A 19,304-nucleotide genomic window follows, 5' to 3' on the forward strand; every position below is an offset into this window, starting at 1 on the left:
TGTCAACGCGCGCAAGGACAAAAGTGCGCTTGCTCAACTGTTGTGTTGTGCTTCTAACTAGTGGTCAAAACGCGAACAGCATGCGCTCCAGGACTTCTGCGTCACATGTTGCACGACGGCGCCCCCTAGTGTATTGAACAAAAACTACCAATATTAAGAAAGGTCCAATTAAACTTCAGCTCACACAGTGAGGACCAACTTTTCAGAAAATTCTACTTGGCGTGGTTATTTTTAAGGAAAAAGTGTGACAAAAAGGCAAAAACAACACAACCAAAGCTTTAATACACAGGCAATGGACACCCAATTCTCATGCACAGCAGTTTACACACGTTTGTGACACAGCAACAACAAAGACAAAACAACAAGAAGTTAAAGCTACATTTGTAGTGCTCCATACAGTACTTCATTTGGAGTGCATATTCCTGTGATATATTCTAATCTGCAATAAGTTAGAGTAACAGCTTGTGACGTTTTTTTTCCTTCTTTTTTTTCCCCCATGTGAGTGTTAAATGCGCCTAAGCTAGCATCAACCAGTGAGACGCTCAGATGGCGGCCGAGGCGTCGCCCTCCTTGGCCCGGAAGCGGCCGACGTGCTCCAGCTGACCCGAGTCGGACACGTCGTAGCTCGTCTTGTACTTGGCCAGGATCTTCATCAGGGGGCGGAGCTTCAGCCACCACTGCTCCTTGGGGATCCGGTGTCTGAAACAGCAAGTGACTGCATTCGTTTCCTGTTTGATGGCTCAGGCACAAGTCAAAGGTAGTCTTGGAAGGTCTCTTCAAATTTAGAAAAAAAAAGCAAAAAAAAAGCTGTTTTTTGTGGGTCGACTCATGACATACATGACCGCCAAATTTGATGTTGATAAGTGAAACTGCTTTTGAGCGATGAATGGGGAGGGGAATCTCATGGACAATTTCATGAATAAAGTACGCCTTAAAAATGAGCTTGAAAAGGCCCCTTTGAACCAGACCGATGACCACTTAAAGCTTAATAGCAGACTTCCTCTATCTTTTTGGGCATAGCTCCTTTTTTTGTGTGTGTGGTAGGTCTACTCATGAGACATGTTTACCAAAGTTCATCTTGGAAAAATGACAGTAAAATGCCCACTTTAAACCAAAATGTCACACTGCCTGTCTCATTTCTGGCATGACTATTTTTTTTTAAGGTCTACACATGATAGACTGGCCTAGCAAATTTCATGTTGCAAAGTCAAACCGGCGTCAGCGGTGGAGTTTTCCAAAATAAGTAGTTTTTGCCTGAAGAACCCCTGTAGAAAAAAAATGCCCAAATTGGCCTAAATTTGAAACGTCGTGTACCTTTTCAGGCATGGCTTCTTGAGACATTTTTGTGGGTCTACTCATGACAGACTTGCCTACCAAATTTCTTGTCGCTATGTGAAACCTTCTTCAGGGGCTGAATTTTTGCAAAGAGCAAAAGTTATCAGTGGGCTGGCTCCCTGACATGACAAGTAAAGGTTCTTACTCAAAGTCGGTCTCGTGTTTGAGCCTCGCCACGGGCTGGAAGACCATCGCTCGGCGTCTCATGCCCAGCAGACAGGCGCTGTCCTCGGAGTTGGCGAACACTCGGCCTGCGCGCGCAAAGATGAAATGAGGACATTTGAAGCGTTCGAGCTTCGCAGTTGCTGCGGCCGACGGCGGCTTGCTTGACATTTTACCTCCTTTGTAAGACTCCTTCATGGTCTTGGTGAGCCACTGGACTGCTTTGGCCGCCACTTTGGTGCCAAAGTTTCTGTCGAAGGGAGACGGAGCGCCACCCTGTGGATCAGTCGACAACGTTTAGTCATTTAGTGTCTATGTGCGCGCGCAGTGGATATAGGAAGTCAACACAGGCCTGTTTGAATGCCAGATTTGGGGATTTAAAAAAAAAAAAAAAAAGAGGCCGAGATCAATCATTTCAAAACTTTTTCCACCATTAATGTTAATAACTCAAGTGGAAAAAAAGAGGACTCTTGTACGTCAAAATAAACTGGGATGAGGTTGCACAAGTGTGCACACCCCCTAAGAACTGTGTTCAGAATGAACCCATCACATTTAAACTCAAGTTATATGGAATTCAGCACGCACCTGCCACTATTTAAAGTGCCACCAATTAACCCCAAATAAAATTCAGCTGTTCAAGTAGGATTTTTTGTTTTTTTACTTTACGCCCTCCAAAACATTTTCCTTTCAACTGAGATGGACACATTCATTGTGGAAAGTGTTTTATTTGTCATTGTTCTTATCGTTGCTCATCTTTCTTTTGTTTTGTAATAATTTCCCAAAACCTTCCATTTGTATGCGGGTGTGCAGACTTTCTCTATCCACTATAAATGTGCTGTACCTGCTGCATGTGTCCCAAGATGTTCTTCCTGCAGTCAAACACCCCTCGACCCTCCTCAGAGTAAAGTTGGTAGATGAAGTCAGTGGTGAAGTTCTCATTGCAGTTCTCGTTCCTACGCACGCACGCACGCACGCACGCAGATTTGAAGATGCCCCTGTTAAATGTCCAGCAGAGAATGCGGAGCCCCTTCTCTTGTGTCTCTCACCTGAGCACCAGACCTCTCTGGATGGTGGTCTTCATCTTTTCTGTCAAATGTTCCACGTTACCCTAAAAAGAACAACAAGCGCTTTGACTTAACAATATGAAATTTGGTTGGCGTGTCTTTCGTGAGCTGAGCCGCAAAAAAAGTCACGAGAAGCCGCAGCCAAAAAGACACAGGATGTCTGCCATTTAAGTTGAAGGTGGGCATTTTACCGTCTTTTTCGGCATTTCCAAGGGTCCTGCTAATTTGGGGGAAAATTCAGCCCCCAGGGCCAGTTTGACTTTGCAGCATGAAATATCCGTCACGGGTAAGCCCATTAAAAAAATGCTCAAGAATCCATGCCTGAAAAGTTGTGCTTTGAAGTGGGCATTTTACGGTCATTTGCGGCATTTCCAGGGGTCCTTTGAATTCTTGAAGCCAGTTTGACTCGGCAATGTGAAATTTGGTTGGCAAGTCAATCATGAGTGGAGTGACAAAAAAGTCTCCCGCAGAAGCTCTGCCACAATAGACAGCCAAAGTTTTCCACGTTGGCACTGTAGGGTCATTTCAAGCTGTCCTCGTTCAAGCTAGTCTTTTTTTTTTCTTTTCCAATTGCTCCTAAATTCTGACCGCGTATAAATGAAGTTTTCTGACGAGTGGCCACGGAAAGATGTGAGCTCCGCCGGGCGGGACCGACCTGCAGGTCTCGGATGTCGAAGGGTTCCTCGTAGATGTAGACGGTGTCAGCGCCCGCCGCCAGCCCGCCCACGGTGGCCAGGTAGCCGCAGTAGCCCCCCATCGTCTCGATGATGAACACCCTCCGCTTGGTGCCGCTGGCCGACTGCTTGATGCGGTCGCATGTCTGCCAACCAACAAATCGGCCAGTCGTTTTGCAAAAACTGGACTCTGAATTTTTAACAGGTGAATTTCAAAAATACAACTTTAACTTGTGCAGAGAGGCCAAATTAAAGTGACTTTTTTTTTTTTTTTACCTGTCAGGACCCATGCGACCAGACGAGCACAGTTGCCATGGCGACATCACATCAACACAACAAGAGCAAGGTTGGAAGTTGCGGCGTTACCTCCACGAGGGCGTTGAGCGAAGTGTCGGCGCCGATGCTGAGGTCGGTGCCGGGCACGTTGTTGCTAATGGTGGCGGGCAGCATGCACAGCGGCACGCAAAACTCCTCAAAGCGCTCGCGAGCCTCAAACAGCTGCAGGACGGACTCCAGGGCCTGACGGACGCCCGCGTGACTCGTTACACTCGGCCGGCCCAGGGGACACGGCTACAGCTGAGTATGTGCGTGTGCGCGTTCGTTCTTGTCTTTCCAGTTTTGTGTGTGTGTGTGTGTGTTTTCCTTCTTTCTGTCTTTGTGTGTTGGTGTAACATTCTGGCAGGCCCACACGGAGGTAAAAGAAGTGTGTGATTGTGTTTGTCTTTGCCTTTGTGTTGGCTCTCTCCACTTGACAAGCGAGCTGACTTGCGAGAGCACCGGGTCAGGACGGGCCGACGCCATCTGTCAACGCGTCACAGCGTTGACGCGACCTGATAAAACCGCGCTCCCGTTTTAGCTCGACTGCATGGACGCCATTCCTTAAACGTCGCATTCCCGCCACGGGCGCGCGCGCGCGCACGCACGCTGAAGAACACAACAACCTCCATCCTGCACGCTTGTTCTTTGCTGTTGCCCAAAACACACACACACGAGGTCATCCAAGGTCAGAAGAGCACAACAGCGCATGCGACACACACTTACCTGAGGTTAGCTCGATGCTACCCGCTCAACTTTGAATTCAACTAAAATTCATTCATCGTGGCTCTCTCTTTTGTTCTCGAGTCATTTATGCGGCCAAAAGACCCCCCTGCTGAAGGGCGGCCGTACTTCGGTGGCGGAGTCTGCGGTTCCGATCAAGTCCCATTTAGTTCCAGGAGCTGCGTTCGTCGGCATGGCCTCTTTACATCTCAGCATGCGCGAATGCCGGTGTTGACGCCCGAAACACCACAGCAGCTGTCGTTCTCATTATGATGTCGTTGAAAAGAAATGCAATCTGTGCTAGCGCAAGTTGAAAATGAGACGGTCCAAGCGACGTTCATGAAATTAGGCCCTCCCATGATTCATGGAAAAATCAACACAATTTTATAAGTCCTGGTCAGGGCGAGGCCAATTTTGATCATTCACTTACCGGGTACGTGCATAAAAACAAAACTGAAACAAAAATCAAATACTTTGACTTTCAATAGTTGCAAATAATGTCTTTGCAAATATAGGCTTTTTGGAGTCTTCGATTTGAGAAGTTGCCATGATTAAATTCTGGTGGTAGTCAATTCCGTCATTTGCTTCTTTTTCCTGAAATGCTGTGCAATTTTAGTGTTCTTCTGACACGCATTGATTGGAATTGGTTCCACAAAATTGGACAAATTGCAATTGTAAAAAGTGAATTTTGTTTTGTTTCTTCTTTGGGGGGGGGGGGGGGGGGGGGCTGTCCGAACGCAAGTCTATGACAAAGTAGGATGTTGAAGGGCGTGCACATCTTAAAAGGTGAGTGACGGGCTGCCGGTCGGTTCCAAGCCCAAGTGGAGTGTTGAGCAGAAGACCAATCGGGATGGCGCACTGGCAAGTCTACCCGGTGACGACCGACACGTGCATGCCACCTCAACACTTTTTCGCGAGTGCGGCGGCGGCGGCGGCGGCGAGCCGTCAATCGTCACGCTAGCCAGCTGTTGTGCTGCGTCACGGCACACGCATGCACATGCGCACAGGCACGTGCACGACCATCCCGACTTACATCCGTGATGGCGTTGAGCGCCGTATCGGAACCGATGCTGAGGTCCGAGCCCGGAATATTGTTGGACACCGTGGCGGGGACCATCGCCATAGGCACGCACAGCTCGCCATATTGGTCCCGTGCCGCCGAAAGTTCCAGCAATCCCATGTAGGCCTGCGACGGTTGTTAGGAGCGAGGGGGCGGGGCCACCGACAGGTCCAATTTGCGTGGACAGAGAAGACCAAGGTGGTGATGTTTACGTCTTGAGGCTCATTTATGCTCCAACCGTCTTCCGGAGGGTGTTTGATCTTTTTGCAAATGTCTTCTCGAGCCTTTTTTCTGGCTCTCTTCGTGATATACAGCGCTACTACTTTGCATGATGCCAAGTGAATCTGGCTGCATTTTCAGGGAAATTCCAAATAAGGCCCTACAAGGACAGACTTCCTGTGACTATTTGGCTTTTTGCAGATTTTTTGCGGCTCTACTTCTGATAGACACGTCTATCAAGTTTCATTTTGCCGAGTCAAAGTGGCTGAATTTTTAAAAGAAACATTCTTGGAGAATTATCAAGCGTCATCGGTTTACACTGCCATGGCATCTTGATACCTTTTTGTAGGTCTACACATGATAAACATGCACACCAAATTTCATGGGGTGAAGTGAAACTGTCTTTGAGGGCTACATTTTTGAAAAATTCCGTGCTAGGTTAAACATTTTCTTCAAATGCTTGCTTTAAACCAAAATGGCACACTTCCTGTGTCTTTTCCAGAGAGCTTTTTTGTGGGTCTAGTCACGATAGACACGAGTACCAAATTCCATTTTGTTCATTTTCCAAACAGTTCAATAAAAGTTTGTCTTTGAAGGGCAACTGGGAAAATGGCCAAAATGGCAGACATCCTGTGGCTTATTGAGACTTTTATGCGGGTCTACTCATGATAGACATGTCTACCAAATATCATGTTGCCTAGTCAAACTGGCTTCGAGGGCTGATTTCTGTTTTTTTTAATGCCAGGGAGCACTACAGAGCCAATTTTGGTGTCCCACCAAATTTGGTTGGGTTTGAAGTGTCAAAAATGGTGATTAGTTTAGCATAAATGAGCCTCCAGTGGAAATTGAAGATAGACACCAAAGATAAGTATGCCAAAGAAAGTTCCAGAAGAAGCTAAAAAGAGTTAGCGGCTAAGCTATGTTACCAAAAAATGAAAAAAAAAAACAACAACACAATAATTGCATCAGCTCGCTTGGCTTGCGATATAAACTTCATCCACATGAAAGACAAACCAGCTAACGAGTAGCGTCTTCATTTCCTTCAATAAACAAATAATAGAGGGGTGGCGTGCAATATGGGAGGAGCCATGGGGAGAGAGCCAATCACAATGCACACACACAAAAAAAAAAACACTCAAAAAGTAAAAGGCTGGATTTCTGTCTAGAACGCCTAATCTTGCCCTTTGCTTGAAACCCACATTTGAAACTTAAACTTAGTCTTCTTTGAAACCGTAAACTTGGCTAAAAACCCTCAATTGAAACCCTATTCTTTTCTCAAACCCCTAACCCCAACTAGAAACCACAACCGTTGCTCGAAACCTTACTTAGAAAGGGAGCCACTTTGAAAACTTTAACTTGAACTCCTAAGCATGTCTGGACAATCTCACTTGATTTCCGAACTCTTGTTTGAAACCCCATTTCTGTCTTAAAACCCTACTCCTGTCTTGAAAGCCTTAGCCCGTTGCAGTCCAACTGTGTGTTTGAATTGAAACGCGCCGAGATGATGCGATGTCGTTGTGTGATCGACATTAACGATGTGAACGTTTCATGTTTGATTTTGTGTGTAAGTCAAACAAGAACGCAGTCGGCAAAATCAGGAAATATGGCAAATTAGCAAACATTTGATAGCGGGCGGTCTTCCTTAGCATTAGCATTGTGTTTGCGTGCAGCGGCGTTACCTCAAATCCGCCAATGACGAGCAGCGCGTTGATGTTGTGGACGGCCATCTGCTGAGCGATCTGGTCCAGATGTTTCCCGGGAAGCGTTCTGCCACAAGAGCAAAAGGCCACTTGACCGCATCCAGATAGACATCGGATGATTTGTTTTTTTGTTTTTTTTCTCATGTGCGGCGACGTGTACCTTTTGGTGCCGAGCAGCGAGCCTCCTTGTCCCGTCCAGCCTCCCACGTCGCCCCACTTGATCTCCTTGATCTGATGGACGCACGTGAAAATCAATGACAAAAGCAAATCCATCGGTTGCCTTGAAGCCTTGCGTGAAATCCTGACCCTGTCTCCAAACCCTCATTTGAAACCTTAACCTTGGTTTGAAACTCAAATCCTGCTCTTGTGCTTATCTGAACTTGCATTCTGGCGCCAACTTGTCACGCTGACCCGTGAGGAATGTCTCTTTCCGCCGGGTCGAATTGAGCTGCCGCTCATTAGCTTCTACGTTAGCGCGCTAAGTTTAGCGCTCTGAACCCGGTTGGGCTTCGCAATGCAGAAAGCCGGGAAGAAAGACGGCTAGTTGGGTGACTAGCTTGCTTGTGCTGAGTTCTAGACTGCAGCATGAAATTTGGTAGGCATGTCTACCCACAAAAAATGTCTCAAGACGCCGTGGCCGAAAAGACACACAAGGTTTGGAAAGACAATTTGGGCGCATTTTGATCATTTCCAGGGTTCCTTTCCTTCCTTTCCCGATTAGAAAATTCAACCCCTGAAGCCAATGAAGCTTGTCGAGCCACGAAAAAATCTGAGCAAGCCGAGGCCGGAAAGACACAGCAAGTCTGCCCCTTTGATTTGAATTTGTGCCACTGCGGCAGTTTCATGACGTAAAACGCAAAAGGGTCTGTAACAAGTCGACGCTCGCCATTGGAAAACGTGCGAATGAAACTTTTCCAGTTGAGCCCGAGCCGAGTCCTCGTCTTTTGCGATCTCTCACCTGCCCCTTGTAGAATCCCTCGAAGCCGTCGCTCACCGCAAACATTTTGTGGCCTTCGGTGATGCCCACCCGGACGGCGGAGCGCACGGCGGCGTTCATCCCGGCGGCGGGCGCCCCGACGTTCAGCACGGCCACGTTGAAGGAGCTCTGACGAGGAACGACAGCGATTTCGAAATGTTCAGACCCTGGCAAAGGCCAGACACCAACCTTCTGGAACTGCGTGTGATGACCATCCCCCACCCGACGTTTTGCCGGGAGCGGAACCGGGCCCGGGTGTCCCGATTCGGCCATGCGGTAGGCTGCATGCTGCCACAAGATGCAACCAAGCAGCACAGATCCCAAAACGCTCACTCAAATGCACACGCCTTGATGTGCGCATGTCAAGGACACGCACGCACCACGTGTGTTCCAGGCCCACCTTGGCACACGGGTACGACGCGGTAGTGTTTCTCATCACGCAAAGCGGGAGGTTCCCGTGGCAACCGGATGGCTCAGGAGAGGCCCGGCGTCTTGGCCACGGGCCCAAGGTTTGCACCGTAAAATGAGCGCAAAGCAAAGGAGAATGTGGAAAAGGAAGTTCGTCCAGACAAAACTGTGTCCAGCGTGTGAAAGCGCAGCCAGTTAGCATTGATCGCTAACGTGCTCTCTCGGCATGTCCGTCGTTTTCCATGCAAAGACAAAAGACGGAGTCCGATGGTGGTGTTCTACAGCGGAGCCTCCAAAACGGAAGAGAAAGAGAACGTACCATAAAAAGACTCAGCCAACTCAAGCTATTGCTACAAATAAGAATTAAAGGAACGTGTACGAGATGGATCTATCGTTAATTGCATTGATCATGCTGTGCTGAGCGGACACGCGGCTTTCCTGCATCCAATTCCAGCGCCTGTTTTCTTTGCTTATCACTACACGTGTTCCTTTTTCCGGTGGCCCAAAAAATAAACGGGGACAGACAACATTGAGACAAAGATTCAAACAAAAAAACAACACAAAGCTAAGGCAAAGACAAAAGTGTCAGAAAACAACTCAAAAATAAAACAACACAAAAAAATACAGGAAAAGAAAACGACACAACAATGAAGAAGAAAAGAAGAAAAAAACAAAGACAAAAATGGGAAAAATACCCCAAAAACACAATGGTTTTTTTTTCTTTTTGGAGGTTCCACTGTATTCATATCGGCTCAAATTAAAATGATAAAAACTAAAACTTCTAAGTATCTGAAATGGCGCCCCCCCCCCCCCCCCCAAAAAAAGAAAAATAGAGAATCGACACCGTGCATTAGCTCCGCCCCTCCTTTCTCATTGGCCCGTTAGTGTCACAACCAGCGCCCACAATGCACCTGTGCAGAAAGTACCTTGATGGGCTAACGTTAAAATGGTGTCAGAGCAGCTGAAGGGAAGACACATTGCATTTCAATCGTCATGTTTTTCAATATATTGGACGTATTTGATCAATAATCATCAAAAGTATGAAACGGGTGCTTACGTGCGGAAGCTCCGAGTCGGCCTTGCGGTTGCAGAGAAGTCTGTAGGTGCTCAGGTTGTTCTCAAAGCTCCTACAAATGAAGAAAAATACGGCAGGAAATTCTGGCCACAAAATAAAAATAAAAAAATACTGTGTAATGCAAAATTCTAAATTGATTGTTTAATTTCATTCTCATGAGCAAAAATTTTAGGGAGGTGTTTATTTTTTTCACAAGAAAATCGCACTCTTTAATATTCTACTCTCCAAAAACAATGACACAATTAAAAAGAATCGAATGAATCCAAATGTTATTGTCATACGTTTTGCTTCAATTCAATGGACATTGTGCTGCCCCTTCTGGTGTGTGTTTTCCCGACCATCTGGGGGCAGACTGACACAGACATACGGATGACCGCAGACGCCTCATTCCTCACTAAGATGCACTAATAATAGTTGTTCTTTGCAAAGGATAAAGAATCTAGGCCTGTGAGTGCTGTTATATTACCTGTCTACCTGTGTTGCTTCATACATCTGTTGCTTAAAGGGTATAAAACACATGCGCACAGATGCTAGTATAGTTAGCCTATGTCTACAGCATTTCCCATTACGTGTTAGCATTCGGCTATCGGAGGTTATGCGGTCGTTTAAAATACACGAGTAGTTTTCTTTTTGTTTAGTCTGACGGTAAACTTCAACGGTCAACATGTCGAAGCAAAAATCAAACGACAGCTCGCATCTTGTAACACTCCAAATTTGGGTCACTCGTATCTCAAGGCACCAGTATATTCTGTAGTGACACATTTGGATTTCCTGTCTATAATAGCATTTTGTGTGCATGTTATATCAACATGGTGGCCACAAAAAAATGATTGTCTGAGGCTCTTTGCAGTCGACGTATTTTCTTTTCCCGAGTAATGAGAATAATAAACAATACCTGCCGCGCAGTCTGACTGCGTCTTCAAACTTCTTTTCATCCATGGCCTTTTGCACTTCCTGTGTCTGAACACACACACACACACACACACACATAAGCGTTTCACTTTGTGGGGACATTAATAATACGGTACGTGAACGTACTCCCACGCATCGATGCATGGGAATAATTGTGTGCAATGTGAAGGACCAGTTTGGAAAACCAATCGTGTCATAATTATAACGGATTGTAATTGGATTGTACCACACGGCATCCAATCAAATCGCATTATATTGTTATCCAATGAGTTGGTATTGCATCGCAATCGGAGGAAATGGCCAAATGGTATTGCAATCATATTTGGACCAATGATCAATGAGTGAGTTGTATGACAATTGCGTCATTTAAAAGTCATATCGTAATTGCAGCAAATGCTATCACAATCATTGTAGTATCACATCGTCTCAAATCGGATTAGAATTGCACTAAATCGCATCACTTCAAATTGGAGCGCTTTTGTTTTTATCACAGGGAATTCTTGTAATGTTGTCTTTATTTTTTTGTGCTTCGTATTTATTTATAATCGCATTTGAGCAAATTGGAGAAGCGGATTGGACAATGGACGGACGGATGGATCGAATCGCGTACGGAATCTTCTCCCGGTGAAGTATGTGACATCATTCAATTGTACGGGAATGTCCTCGCCTCACGTCGTGATTATATCGAATCATACGGCATCCCAACATACGGCGGCGTGTTGGGTTGGCCCCGTGCCACGTTCAGCCTGCAATGCGGTGCACGTCAAGTTGCCTGTGCATGTGGTTGAATTGCTCCTTTGGCCTCTTACCATCTGCACGCACTCCATAAGGGGCAAGCGCACGGCCTGGTTGCCCACCAGCGACACCACGCAGGCGGGCGTGCCGGCCGAGGCCTCCAGCAAGGCCAGCACCGCCTCCACGCCCATACGACTGGCCTGCAGGGGGCGGCGGTCAGCGTTTAGCATCAAGCTGAACCGTGACGTGCGGTGACCGGAGCGAAGCGTCTTACCAGGATCCTGTCGAAGGCGGACGGGGTTCCTCCTCGCTGCACGTGGCCCAGGATGGTCACCCTGGTATCAAAGCCCAGGTTGCGCACCACCAGCTGCCAGTGACGCCAGCAAATTGGCTGCGTGTGTTTTATGTAGTAGCCATCTATCCGCTCCCAATCTTTGGAGGACTTACGTCTTTGATGTAGTCCGGCGTGATGGGTTTGTTGTGGCAGTCGATGGCGCCTTCAGCCACGATGATGATGTTGAGTCGCTTTTTGTCAGCGCGGTTCTACCAGGAAACACAAGAACACGCGAGCCTTGAAATCTGGTTTTGCTATCCTGTACTTTGTGTTTGGTAACTTTCTGGTCAGCAAGTCGCGTGGCTCTGTGGCGCAACAAGACCGAGCATTGGACTTCGTAAGTTGATCCTGAAGAAGAAATTCAAAGATCACACCAGTCAGCTTTTTTCTAACCAGTGCTTTGAGCAGGAAGTTTCCACTAAGAAGCATGGCTCTGCTTTAGTTCAGCTTGGTGGTGAACATTACTCTTGTCAGTCAGGCAATTCAAAGGTCGTGGGTTTGAGTCCCACCAACCTTGAGCTGGGTGCTACTCCATAAACCCTTAAAACATTCCGGGAGTTTTGTCATCAGGCTCTGTGGCGCAATGGATAGCGCGTTGGACTTCTAAGTTGGTCTAGTTGCGGCAATTCAAAGGTTGTGGGTTCGAGTCCCACCAGAGTCTTCTTTAAGCTGGATGCTACTTGAACATGAACCCTTAAAACTTTTAGATTGCGGTAAGTTATGGAAACATTCCAGAACTTCTGTCGTCAGGCTCTGTGGCGCAATGGATAGCGCATTGGACTTCTAAGTTGGTCTCGATGAGGCAATTCAAAGGCTGTGGGTTCGAGTCCCACCAGAGTCTACTTTTATCTGGATGCTACTTCAACCCTTAAAACTTTTAGATTACGGTAAGTTATGGAAACATTCCAGGACTTCTGTTATCAGGCTCTGTGGCGCAATGGATAGCCCATTGGACTTCTAAGTTGGTCTAGGTGAGGCAATTCAAAGGTTGTGGGTTCGAGTCCCACCAGAGTCTTCTTTTAGCTGGATGCTACTTGAACATGAACCCTAAAAACTTTTAGGTTCGTAAGTTATGGTAACATTCCAGGACTTCTGTCATCAGGCTCTGTGGCGCAATGGATAGCGCGTTGGACTTCTAAGTTGGTCTAGTTGCGGCAATTCAAAGGTTGTGGGTTCGAGTCCCACCAGAGTCTTCTTTAAGCTGGATGCTACTTGAACATGAACCCTTAAAACTTTTAGATTGCGGTAAGTTATGGAAACATTCCAGAACTTCTGTCGTCAGGCTCTGTGGCGCAACGGATAGCGCATTGGACTTCTAAGTTGGTCTAGATGAGGCAATTCAAAGGTTGTGGGTTCGAGTCCCACCAGAGTCTTCTTTTATCTGGATGCTACATGAACCCTTAAAACTTTTAGATTGCGGTAAGTTATGGAAACATTCCGAGACTTCTGTCATCAGGCTCTGTGGTGCAATGGATAGCGCATTGGACTTCTAAGTTGGTCTAGATGAGGCAATTCAAAGGTTGTGGGTTCGAGTCCCACCAGAGTCTTCTTTTAGCTGGATGCTACTTGAACATGAACCCTAAAAACTTTTAGGTTCGTAAGTTATGGTAACATTCCAGGACATCTGTCATCAGGCTCTGTGGCGTAATGGATAGCGTATTGGACTTCTAAGTTGGTCTAGATGAGGCAATTCAAAGGTTGTGGGTTCGAGTCCCACCAGAGTCTTCTTTTATCTGGATGCTACATGAACCCTTAAAACTTTTAGATTACGGTAAGTTATGGAAACATTCCGAGACTTCTGTCATCAGGCTCTGTGGCGCAATGGATAGCGCATTGGACTTCTAAGTTGGTCTAGATGAGGCAATTCAAAGGTTGTGGGTTCGAGTCCCACCAGAGTCTTCTTTTAGCTGGATGCTACTTGAACATGAACCCTTAAAACTTTTAGGTTTGTAAATTATGGTAACATTCCAGGACTTCTGTCATCAGGCTCTGTGGCGTAATGGATAGCGCATTGGACTTCTAAGTTGGTCTAGATGAGGCAATTCAAAGGTTGTGGGTTCGAGTCCCACCAGAGTCTTCTTTTAGCTGGATGCTACTTGAACATGAACCCTTAAAACTTTTAGGTTCGTAAATTATGGTAACATTCCAGGACTTCTGTCATCAGGCTCTGTGGCGCAATGGATAGCGCATTGGACTTCTAAGTTGGTCTAGGTGAGGCAATTCAAAGGTTGTGGGTTCGAGTCCCACCAGACTCTTCTTTTAGCTGGATGCTACTTGAACGTGCACTTAAAACCTTTAGGTTGGAAAGTTATAATAACTTTCCGAGACTTCTGTCATCAGGCTCTGTGGCGCAACGGATAGAGCGTTGGACTTCTAAGTTGGTTTAGATGAGGCAATTCAAAGGTTGTGGGTTCGAGTCCCACCAGAGTCTTCTTTTATCTGGATGCTACATGAACCCTTAAAACTTTTAGATTACGGTAAGTTATGGAAACATTCCGAGACTTCTGTCATCAGGCTCTGTGGTGCAATGGATAGCGCATTGGACTTCTAAGTTGGTCTAGATGAGGCAATTCAAAGGTTGTGGGTTCGAGTCCCACCAGAGTCTTCTTTTAGCTGGATGCTACTTGAACATGAACCCTAAAAACTTTTAGGTTCGTAAGTTATGGTAACATTCCAGGACATCTGTCATCAGGCTCTGTGGCGTAATGGATAGCGTATTGGACTTCTAAGTTGGTCTAGATGAGGCAATTCAAAGGTTGTGGGTTCGAGTCCCACCAGAGTCTTCTTTTATCTGGATGCTACATGAACCCTTAAAACTTTTAGATTACGGTAAGTTATGGAAACATTCCGAGACTTCTGTCATCAGGCTCTGTGGCGCAATGGATAGCGCATTGGACTTCTAAGTTGGTCTAGATGAGGCAATTCAAAGGTTGTGGGTTCGAGTCCCACCAGAGTCTTCTTTTAGCTGGATGCTACTTGAACATGAACCCTTAAAACTTTTAGGTTCGTAAATTATGGTAACATTCCAGGACTTCTGTCATCAGGCTCTGTGGCGTAATGGATAGCGCATTGGACTTCTAAGTTGGTCTAGATGAGGCAATTCAAAGGTTGTGGGTTCGAGTCCCACCAGAGTCTTCTTTTAGCTGGATGCTACTTGAACATGAACCCTTAAAACTTTTAGGTTCGTAAATTATGGTAACATTCCAGGACTTCTGTCATCAGGCTCTGTGGCGCAATGGATAGCGCATTGGACTTCTAAGTTGGTCTAGGTGAGGCAATTCAAAGGTTGTGGGTTCGAGTCCCACCAGACTCTTCTTTTAGCTGGATGCTACTTGAACGTGCACTTAAAACCTTTAGGTTGGAAAGTTATAATAACTTTCCGAGACTTCTGTCATCAGGCTCTGTGGCGCAATGGATAGCGCATTGGACTTCTAAGTTGGTCCAGATGAGGCAATTCAAAGGTTGTGGGTTCGAGTCCCACCAGAGTCTTCTTTTATCTGGATGCTACATGAACCCTTAAAACTTTTAGATTACGGTAAGTTATGGAAACATTCCAGGACTTCTGTTATCAGGCTCTGTGGCGCAATGGATAGCGCATTGGACTTCTAAGTTGGTCTAGGTGAGGCAATTCAAAGGTTGTGGGTTCGAGTCCCACCAGAGTCTTCTTTTAGCTGGATGCTACTTGAACGTGCACTTAAAACCTTTAGGTTCGTAAGTTATGGTAACATTCCAGGACTTCTGTCATCAGGCTCTGTGGCGCAATGGATAGCGCATTGGACTTCTAAGTTGGTCTAGGTGAGGCAATTCAAAGGTTGTGGGTTCGAGTCCCACCAGAGTCTTCTTTTAGCTGGATGCTACTTGAACGTGCACACTTAAAACCTTTAGGTTGGAAAGTTATAGTAGCATTCCGAGACTTCTGTCATCAGGCTCTGTGGCGCAATGCATAGTGCGTTGGCGTGCGGTGGCGGTGGCATCGAGGCCCACAATCTCCATGTGATTGTTGTCTCACTGACTTTGAACTATTTTGTTACTGTCTCTCTTACCTCAGACAGCTTCTGGCACATGTTGTCCTCCCAGCCGTCTTCAGGGGGCATTTCAGGAAAAAAGACCCAGTCGGCTCCGCAGGCCAGAGCGCTGACCAACGCCAAGTATCTACACACGCCACATGATCAGACGCGAGCAGCCAGGCGCCACGCCAGCCGTCAGCTGCCCCGAGCCGCACGTACCCGCAGTGGCGGCCCATCACCTCCAGCACGAAGGTCCTCTGGTGGCTAAACGCAAGACGGCAAAGTCAAAGAGCGAGTCAAGCGAGCCGAGGGCAGCAAGACGGCGGCCGAGCGTGCGCGTGCCAGCGGACCTCTGGGCGGTGGTCATGATGGCGTCCACCACCTCGATGATGCGGTGCAGCGCCGAGTCGGTGCCGACGGTCATGTCGGTGCCGCAGAAGTCGTTGTCGATGGAGCCCACCATGCCCACGATGTGCAGGGCCGAGTTGCTGCGAGCCGCCTCCTCGCTGATCGCGCCTGCCGCAGTAACATTACTATCACGATTACTCCTCGTGAGATCCGTGCCCGCGTTCTCCAGGCGGTCGTTCTTGTCCTTCAATAATACAATACTCCGTCTGTCTTTTTCCCAGCTCGTCATTCACGTTGGCGTGTCTTTACCAGTTTGAAAGGCGTCGTTTTTTTAAGGGGATTGTGAGAGGTAGCGGGATTGATGCCCACATTCTCCAGATGGTTGTTCATGTAATACAGCCTTTCACTACTCCCTATTTTTTCCAGCTTTTCATTCACTTTTAAACATCTCTATCAGTGTGAAATAGGGGAATCGGCTCAAGTGGCAGAGTGCTCACCGAGCATGTGGAAGAAATTGGAGCGACACCCACGTTCTCCAGGTGGTTGTTTTTGTCATGCTGATGCATGACATTGTGAGCTTTTCTTCCAGTCATTTTTGCTTTGCTGTCACCTTTGAGGTTAGCCCACTGTCTTCTAAATGGTTGTTGTCGTCGTCGTTGTTGTCGTTGTTGTCCTAAAGCACTGGTGAAGGCCCGACTCACCCTTCTGCAGTAGCTCGCCCAGAAGTCCGCTCCACTCCTCCCGGAAGAGATTGGCCCCGGTCAGGCTTCCGTCTCCGCCGATGACACAAAGGTTGGTGATGCTCTTCTGCACCAGATTGAGCGCCGCCTGCAGGCGACCCTCGCGGGTGCGGAAGGCTTTGCAGCGGGCGCTGCCGATCACCGTGCCACCCTGCGGGGGGGGGCAATGGGGGGGCGGCCGTGGCCAAAGGTCAAGAGGGTGCATCTTCCACGGGGCCGGTTGAGCACGTGTGACGGCTGTGTGGAGCTCACCACTTGCAACATGCTGGAGACGCTTTCCCACGTCGCCTCCTTGATGTTGTCGCCGCCGTCCACCATGCCCTGGTAGCCCTGTGCGACACGACACCACTTCCGTTTGTTTTTATTTGTCAATGTCACAATGTCACTTCTCTTTTCAGCCATGTTATTTTTCTTTCGGTGTGTCACTGTCCCATGCACCTACTTAACCATCTCCCTTTTCAATTGTCCACATTTCACATCTGGTCATATTTCTACCGTTTTTTTTTTTTTACTTTTTCAAGATTTTTCTAGCAGTATGACTTTTTCTATTGTCATTTTTGCAGTGCGTCTCTTTGTTGCTGTTACTTTTTCAACAACGTCACTTTATCACCTTTTTCCTCTCTTTCTCCCTTTTTAGCCCTTCCACCATGGCCACAATTTTTACCTTTTACATTCACGTTATTCATGTTTTCTTGTATCACTTTGCACACGTTTAAAGAAATTAATGTAAGGTTCACTTTTTTTTTTTCGCTTTTAATCACCTTGTTGATTGCCATCTCACACCAATATTGTGTTACCGTGTTGATTGTGTCTGACCTCATGTATAAAGTAGACTTTGGCTCCCACGTAAATCCCCATGCGGACCACCGCCCGGACCGCCGCATTCATCCCTGAAACAACAAGCAGATCATTTCTTTTTTTGTTGGTTTCATTAAGAACAATACTAATAAAAACAATGAGGCATGAAATCACACACATACAGTATTAGATGTAGATCTAAAGAACATTCCAGATCTTCAGGCTTAATCCCCTGGTTGACATTTAATTAACATTGCGTTGCATAGAAGCATCTCCCTCCCATTTACGACACAGAAACTACATACTGTACTACCGTGTTACATAAACACACACATTAATGTCCTGTATATATACATACATAACTACACGTACACACACCATCTTCATGGCTACAGCGTGCGTGCGTGCGTGTGTGTGCGCGCGCGCGCATTCGTGTTTGTCCATTCATGTGCTCCCTTTCCTTGGACACTTGCTGCTCCTCACGTAGGCGCTGCGTCGCTTTTCCCTAGCGCGCGTCAAGCACTTATGCGCCCCCACCGGAAACTAATCCCGTTTGCCTTCAGCGTAAAAGCGCAGCTACGTCGAATCAAACAAATCTTATCTTTTTTTGAAAGTCACATAAAGGGAGTGAGCGCATTCAACGGTGTACTTCTGACACACTCAAGATTCATCCTCCGCGCTTGTGAGGCACGAACCAGTTCGAGAAAAGACGTCGACATTTGTTAAAAAGGAAAAAAAAAAAAAAAAAGGGTTTTGAAACTACATTGGTTTGACGTTTTTTCAACGATTTGTGCAAATCATTTTTCTCGTCGGCGGGCGGATAGATTTTTTTTTAAAAAGTAAGAGCACTTGTTGATGTCGGCGCATACAAGCTGGTTCCAATGTGTTTGTGTGTGCGTGCGTACGTGTGTGTGCTAACAATGCTCTTGCACCTCCCAATGAAACATTTTTAAAAATCCACAGCAATGCTTCTCAACAAGAGCACTTATATTTATTGATAGTAAAAATAATCCGATGAATTATTCATAATAATAAGTCTACACGTGCTTGGGCTTTTTTTTTTGGTGCAGTCTAACACGCCCACTTCCAGCATTCACTTGCTGCACAGATGGCATGATTCCATTATCGGACCGCCCTTGTCCCTAATCATGTGGACATAAGGTTCTTCTACTTGATTGAGTGTCGGTTACCAAGGTAACACACATTTCTTATCAATGGAAAACTGTCTCGCTTTCATGTAATAATCGAGTAATAATGAGCAAGACCAAATGAGTGATGATGTAATGATGGCTGTCCAAAAAAAACGACAAACAGAAAAATAGAAAATAAACATTAATAAAAGGATAAAGGAGGGTCTTCCCCCGACCCAAACCTCCACCGTTTGTCCGATAATGGAAGCCTAGAGTTGCGGTTCTCACCTTGGGCATCTCCGCCGCTGGTGAGCACCGCGATGGACTTTCCGTGGCCGGACAAGTTCTCGAAGAGTTTGCGGGTGTCTTGTCGCTTGGGGGCCGACATGTCTTGGCTGGCCTCCTTCCTGCTCGCGCTCTCCTCCTCTCGTTGGTCTCTTGCAGGTTGCTGGCAGCAGTGAGGGCCGGGCCCGCTCGGATGGAGCGAGAAAGCAAGCTGGACCCACTGCAGCGAGTGCCGCCCCCTTTTGCAAAGCGCCAACCACAACGAAGATGGCTCACCAACGTCTTTGCGAGACGAACCCAGAAC

General features: G+C 46.9%; 1 protein-coding gene and 19 non-coding genes across 23 annotated transcripts; 19 read left to right on the forward strand and 1 right to left on the reverse strand.

The window, feature by feature from the left end:
• Window positions 1-260: 260 nt before the first annotated feature.
• On the reverse strand, window positions 261-19,247 carry LOC147141483 (ATP-dependent 6-phosphofructokinase, platelet type-like). Of its 4 annotated transcripts, XM_086042126.1 has the most exons (23): window positions 19,004-19,247; window positions 17,604-17,677; window positions 17,040-17,117; window positions 16,749-16,938; window positions 16,050-16,215; window positions 15,919-15,963; window positions 15,736-15,844; window positions 11,806-11,901; window positions 11,633-11,725; window positions 11,433-11,558; window positions 10,607-10,671; window positions 9,694-9,763; window positions 8,211-8,357; window positions 7,413-7,483; window positions 7,232-7,319; window positions 5,307-5,459; window positions 3,602-3,754; window positions 3,217-3,381; window positions 2,544-2,605; window positions 2,339-2,450; window positions 1,674-1,773; window positions 1,481-1,586; window positions 261-699 (listed from the first exon to the last, which is right to left on the reverse strand). In XM_086042126.1, exons 1-23 carry the CDS (start codon window positions 19,101-19,103, stop codon window positions 543-545), a joined length of 2,526 nt encoding a protein of 841 aa, XP_085898252.1. In that variant the 5' UTR covers window positions 19,104-19,247; the 3' UTR covers window positions 261-542. The 4 variants fall into 4 exon arrangements, with proteins under 4 accessions (XP_085898252.1, XP_085898250.1, XP_085898249.1 ...); XM_086042124.1 differs by lacking the exon at window positions 5,307-5,459; XM_086042123.1 differs by lacking the exon at window positions 3,602-3,754 and having other exon boundaries at window positions 19,004-19,246.
• On the forward strand, window positions 12,262-12,353 carry trnar-ucu (transfer RNA arginine (anticodon UCU)). Its single transcript is given in 2 exon segments — window positions 12,262-12,298; window positions 12,318-12,353. It is a non-coding gene; the product is annotated as a tRNA-Arg (tRNA).
• Window positions 12,442-12,533, forward strand: trnar-ucu (transfer RNA arginine (anticodon UCU)). The gene is given in 2 exon segments: window positions 12,442-12,478; window positions 12,498-12,533. It is a non-coding gene; the product is annotated as a tRNA-Arg (tRNA).
• Window positions 12,616-12,707, forward strand: trnar-ucu (transfer RNA arginine (anticodon UCU)). The gene is given in 2 exon segments: window positions 12,616-12,652; window positions 12,672-12,707. It is a non-coding gene; the product is annotated as a tRNA-Arg (tRNA).
• Window positions 12,794-12,885, forward strand: trnar-ucu (transfer RNA arginine (anticodon UCU)). Its single transcript is given in 2 exon segments — window positions 12,794-12,830; window positions 12,850-12,885. It is a non-coding gene; the product is annotated as a tRNA-Arg (tRNA).
• Window positions 12,974-13,065, forward strand: trnar-ucu (transfer RNA arginine (anticodon UCU)). Its single transcript is given in 2 exon segments — window positions 12,974-13,010; window positions 13,030-13,065. It is a non-coding gene; the product is annotated as a tRNA-Arg (tRNA).
• trnar-ucu (transfer RNA arginine (anticodon UCU)) lies at window positions 13,148-13,239 on the forward strand. Its single transcript is given in 2 exon segments — window positions 13,148-13,184; window positions 13,204-13,239. It is a non-coding gene; the product is annotated as a tRNA-Arg (tRNA).
• trnar-ucu (transfer RNA arginine (anticodon UCU)) lies at window positions 13,326-13,417 on the forward strand. Its single transcript is given in 2 exon segments — window positions 13,326-13,362; window positions 13,382-13,417. It is a non-coding gene; the product is annotated as a tRNA-Arg (tRNA).
• trnar-ucu (transfer RNA arginine (anticodon UCU)) lies at window positions 13,500-13,591 on the forward strand. Its single transcript is given in 2 exon segments — window positions 13,500-13,536; window positions 13,556-13,591. It is a non-coding gene; the product is annotated as a tRNA-Arg (tRNA).
• Window positions 13,678-13,769, forward strand: trnar-ucu (transfer RNA arginine (anticodon UCU)). The gene is given in 2 exon segments: window positions 13,678-13,714; window positions 13,734-13,769. It is a non-coding gene; the product is annotated as a tRNA-Arg (tRNA).
• trnar-ucu (transfer RNA arginine (anticodon UCU)) lies at window positions 13,856-13,947 on the forward strand. Its single transcript is given in 2 exon segments — window positions 13,856-13,892; window positions 13,912-13,947. It is a non-coding gene; the product is annotated as a tRNA-Arg (tRNA).
• On the forward strand, window positions 14,032-14,123 carry trnar-ucu (transfer RNA arginine (anticodon UCU)). The gene is given in 2 exon segments: window positions 14,032-14,068; window positions 14,088-14,123. It is a non-coding gene; the product is annotated as a tRNA-Arg (tRNA).
• Window positions 14,206-14,297, forward strand: trnar-ucu (transfer RNA arginine (anticodon UCU)). Its single transcript is given in 2 exon segments — window positions 14,206-14,242; window positions 14,262-14,297. It is a non-coding gene; the product is annotated as a tRNA-Arg (tRNA).
• trnar-ucu (transfer RNA arginine (anticodon UCU)) lies at window positions 14,384-14,475 on the forward strand. The gene is given in 2 exon segments: window positions 14,384-14,420; window positions 14,440-14,475. It is a non-coding gene; the product is annotated as a tRNA-Arg (tRNA).
• Window positions 14,558-14,649, forward strand: trnar-ucu (transfer RNA arginine (anticodon UCU)). Its single transcript is given in 2 exon segments — window positions 14,558-14,594; window positions 14,614-14,649. It is a non-coding gene; the product is annotated as a tRNA-Arg (tRNA).
• trnar-ucu (transfer RNA arginine (anticodon UCU)) lies at window positions 14,736-14,827 on the forward strand. The gene is given in 2 exon segments: window positions 14,736-14,772; window positions 14,792-14,827. It is a non-coding gene; the product is annotated as a tRNA-Arg (tRNA).
• trnar-ucu (transfer RNA arginine (anticodon UCU)) lies at window positions 14,914-15,005 on the forward strand. The gene is given in 2 exon segments: window positions 14,914-14,950; window positions 14,970-15,005. It is a non-coding gene; the product is annotated as a tRNA-Arg (tRNA).
• trnar-ucu (transfer RNA arginine (anticodon UCU)) lies at window positions 15,090-15,181 on the forward strand. Its single transcript is given in 2 exon segments — window positions 15,090-15,126; window positions 15,146-15,181. It is a non-coding gene; the product is annotated as a tRNA-Arg (tRNA).
• Window positions 15,264-15,355, forward strand: trnar-ucu (transfer RNA arginine (anticodon UCU)). The gene is given in 2 exon segments: window positions 15,264-15,300; window positions 15,320-15,355. It is a non-coding gene; the product is annotated as a tRNA-Arg (tRNA).
• On the forward strand, window positions 15,440-15,531 carry trnar-ucu (transfer RNA arginine (anticodon UCU)). Its single transcript is given in 2 exon segments — window positions 15,440-15,476; window positions 15,496-15,531. It is a non-coding gene; the product is annotated as a tRNA-Arg (tRNA).
• Window positions 19,248-19,304: the final 57 nt, after the last annotated feature.

The sequence above is a fragment of the Filicampus tigris genome, chromosome 10, assembly GCF_054856515.1.
Source record: "Filicampus tigris isolate MCC_2025a chromosome 10, RoL_Ftig_1.0, whole genome shotgun sequence".
In the NCBI taxonomy this organism is placed as follows: domain Eukaryota; kingdom Metazoa; phylum Chordata; class Actinopteri; order Syngnathiformes; family Syngnathidae; genus Filicampus; species Filicampus tigris.